At 54.1% G+C, this 2,845-nt stretch overlaps 1 protein-coding gene across 1 annotated transcript; it reads left to right on the top strand.

Annotated features, from left to right (window-relative positions):
- Positions 1-337: 337 nt before the first annotated feature.
- Positions 338-2,316, top strand: LOC131952046 (trichohyalin-like). Its single transcript, XM_059314516.1, has 2 exons — positions 338-478; positions 1,117-2,316. Exons 1-2 carry the CDS (start codon positions 338-340, stop codon positions 2,314-2,316), a joined length of 1,341 nt encoding a protein of 446 aa, XP_059170499.1.
- Positions 2,317-2,845: the final 529 nt, after the last annotated feature.

The following is a 2,845-nucleotide window of genomic DNA, read 5'->3' as shown; positions in this document are numbered from 1 at the left end:
TGTGTTTTTTGTAAAATAAAGGCTGGTTGGTGTGGGGTGGGGTGTGGAAGTGGAGTTGAGAGTCATAATGGGTTTTTTTAAGTTGTGATGTTGATTGTAAAAATATCGAATATGGATATGGTAAGGGTGTAGCGAGATTTTTTATCAAAAGGCATGCGAGTGTTATAGGACATTATTGAATAAGAAGGCGGAGGGGGAGGGAGATACGAAGTAAGGACGACAGTCGCATTTTAAGGGGAGCTGGTTGCTACAAGCCCGGGGGGTTGTCAGACGAGGTTCGAACTTGAGACGACAGGAGGGGGGAGGGGCGACGACCAGGTTACTATGCAGTGCAGGTATGCCAGATGATAAAGTGCAGGCGGGGTCAAAAAGTCAGGGACGGCTGTCAGGGTTTGGGGGATCAGGACCGTGTGTGGTTGACGTACGGGAAGTGGAGAGATACAGAGGTGGAGAGGTGGAGAGGTACAGAGGTGGAGAGGTACAGAGGTAGAGAGGTGGAGAGGTGGAGAGGTGGAGAGGTACAGAGGTAGAGAGGTGGAGAGGTACAGAGGTGGAGAGGTACAGAGGTAGAGAGGTACAGAGGTGGAGAGGTAGAGAGGTACAGAGGTGGAGAGGTACAGAGGTGGAGAGGTGGAGAGGTACAGAGGTAGAGAGGTGGAGAGGTACAGAGGTGGAGAGGTACAGAGGTAGAGAGGTACAGAGGTGGAGAGGTAGAGAGGTACAGAGGTGGAGAGGTACAGAGGTGGAGAGGTGGAGAGGTACAGAGGTGGAGAGGTACATAGGTAGAGAGGTGGAGATGTACAGAGGTGGAGAGGTACAGAGGAAGAGAGGTACAGAGGTGGAGAGGTAGAGAGATACAGAGGTGGAGAGGTACAGAGGTGGAGAGGTGGAGAGGTGGAGAGGTGGAGAGGTGGAGAGGTAGAGAGGTGGAGAGGTGGAGAGGTACAGAGGTAGAGAGGTAGAGAGGTGGAGAGGTACAGAGGTGGAGAGGTACAGAGGTGGAGAGGTGGAGAGGTAGAGAGGTGGAGAGGTACAGAGGTGGAGAGCTACAGAGGTGGAGAGGTGGAGAGGTAGGGAGGTGGAGAGGTACAGAGGTGGAGAGGTGGAGAGGTACAGAGGTGGAGAGGTACAGAGGTGGAGAGGTGGAGAGGTAGAGAGATACAGAGGTACAGAGGTTCAGAGGTGGAGAGGTGGAGAGGTACAGAGGTACAGAGGTGGAGAGGTGGAGAGGTACAGAGGTGGAGAGGTGGAGAGGTACAGAGGTACAGAGGTGGAGAGGTGGAGAGGTACAGAGGTGGAGAGGTACAGAGGTGGAGAGGTGGAGAGCTACAGAGGTACAGAGGTGGAGAGGTGGAGAGGTACAGAGGTACAGAGGTGGAGAGGTGGAGAGGTACAGAGGTGGAGAGGTGGAGAGGTACAGAGGTACAGAGGTGGAGAGGTACAGAGGTGGAGAGGTACAGAGGTGGAGAGGTGGAGAGCTACAGAGGTGGAGAGCTACAGAGGTGGAGAGCTACAGAGGTGGAGAGGTGGAGAGGTACAGAGGTGGAGAGGTGGAGAGGTACAGAGGTCGAGAGGTACAGAGGAAGAGAGGTACAGAGGTGGAGAGGTACAAAGGTGGAGAGGTGGAGAGGTGGAGAGGTGGAGAGGTACAGAGGTGGAGAGGTACAGAGGTGGAGAGGTGTAGAGGTACAGAGGTACAGAGGTGGAGAGGTACAGAGGTGGAGAGGTGGAGAGGTACAGAGGTGGAGAGGTACAGAGGAAGAGAGGTACAGAGGTGGAGAGGTACAGAGATACAGAGGTGGAGAGGTACAGAGGTGGAGAGATGGAGAGGTACAGAGGTGGAGAGGTACAGAGGAAGAGAGGTACAGAGGTGGAGAGGTAGAGAGATACAGAGGTGGAGAGGTACAGAGGTGGAGAGGTGGAGAGGTGGAGAGGTACAGAGGTGGAGAGGTACAGAGGTGGAGAGGTGGAGAGGTACAGAGGTACAGAGGTGGAGAGGTACAGAGGTGGAGAGGTACAGAGGTGGAGAGGTACAGAGGTGGAGAGGTACAGAGGTGGAGAGGGAGAGGTACAGAGGTGGAGAGGTACAGAGGTGGAGAGGTGGAGAGGTGGAGAGCTACAGAGGTGGAGAGCTACAGAGGTGGAGAGGTACAAGGTGGAGAGGTACAGAGGTGGAGAGGTACAGAGGGGGAGAGGTGGAGAGATACAGTGGAGAGGTGGAGAGGTACAGAGGTGGAGAGATACAGAGGTGGAGAGGTGGAGAGGTGGAGAGGTACAGAGGTGGAGAGGTACAGAGGTGGAGAGATACGTGACTGAGGTGGAGAGGTATACGACTGAGGTGGAGAGGTACACGATGGAGAAATACACGGTGGAGAGATACACGGTGGAGAGATACACTTTGGAGAGATACACGGTGGAGAGATACACGACTGAGGTGGAGAGATACACGGTGGAGAGATACACGACTGAGGTGGAGAGATACACGGTGGAGAGATACACGGTGGAGAGATACACGACTGAGGTGGAGAGATACACGGTGGAGAGATACACGACTGAGGTGGAGAGATACACGGTGGAGAGATACACGGTGGAGAGATACACGACTGAGGTGGAGAGATACACGGTGGAGAGATACACGACTGAGGTGGAGAGATACACGGTGGAGAGATACACGGTGGAGAGATACACGGTGGAGAGATACACGACTGAGGTGGAGAGATACACGGTGGAGAGATACACGACTGAGGTGGAGAGATACACGGTGGAGAGATACACGACTGAGGTGGAGAGATACACGGTGGAGAGATACACGACTGAGGTGGAGAGATACACGGTGGAGAGATAC

This window comes from Physella acuta, unplaced genomic scaffold (assembly GCF_028476545.2).
Source record: "Physella acuta isolate Inbredline_101_S28 unplaced genomic scaffold, ASM2847654v3 ptg000847l, whole genome shotgun sequence".
In the NCBI taxonomy this organism is placed as follows: Eukaryota; Metazoa; Mollusca; class Gastropoda; family Physidae; genus Physella; species Physella acuta.
Note: the sequence above shows the minus strand (reverse complement) of the source record. Positions and strands in the feature narration are given on the sequence as shown.

Coding starts and splice junctions, on each gene's coding strand:
- LOC131952046 (XM_059314516.1), top strand. CDS start 338: ATGCCAGATGATAAAGTGCAGGCGGGGTCAAAAAGTCAGGGACGGCTG. Junction 479..1,116: donor AGAGGTACAGAGGTGGAGAG/GTACAGAGGTAG, acceptor GGAGAGGTACAG/AGGTGGAGAGGTACAGAGGT.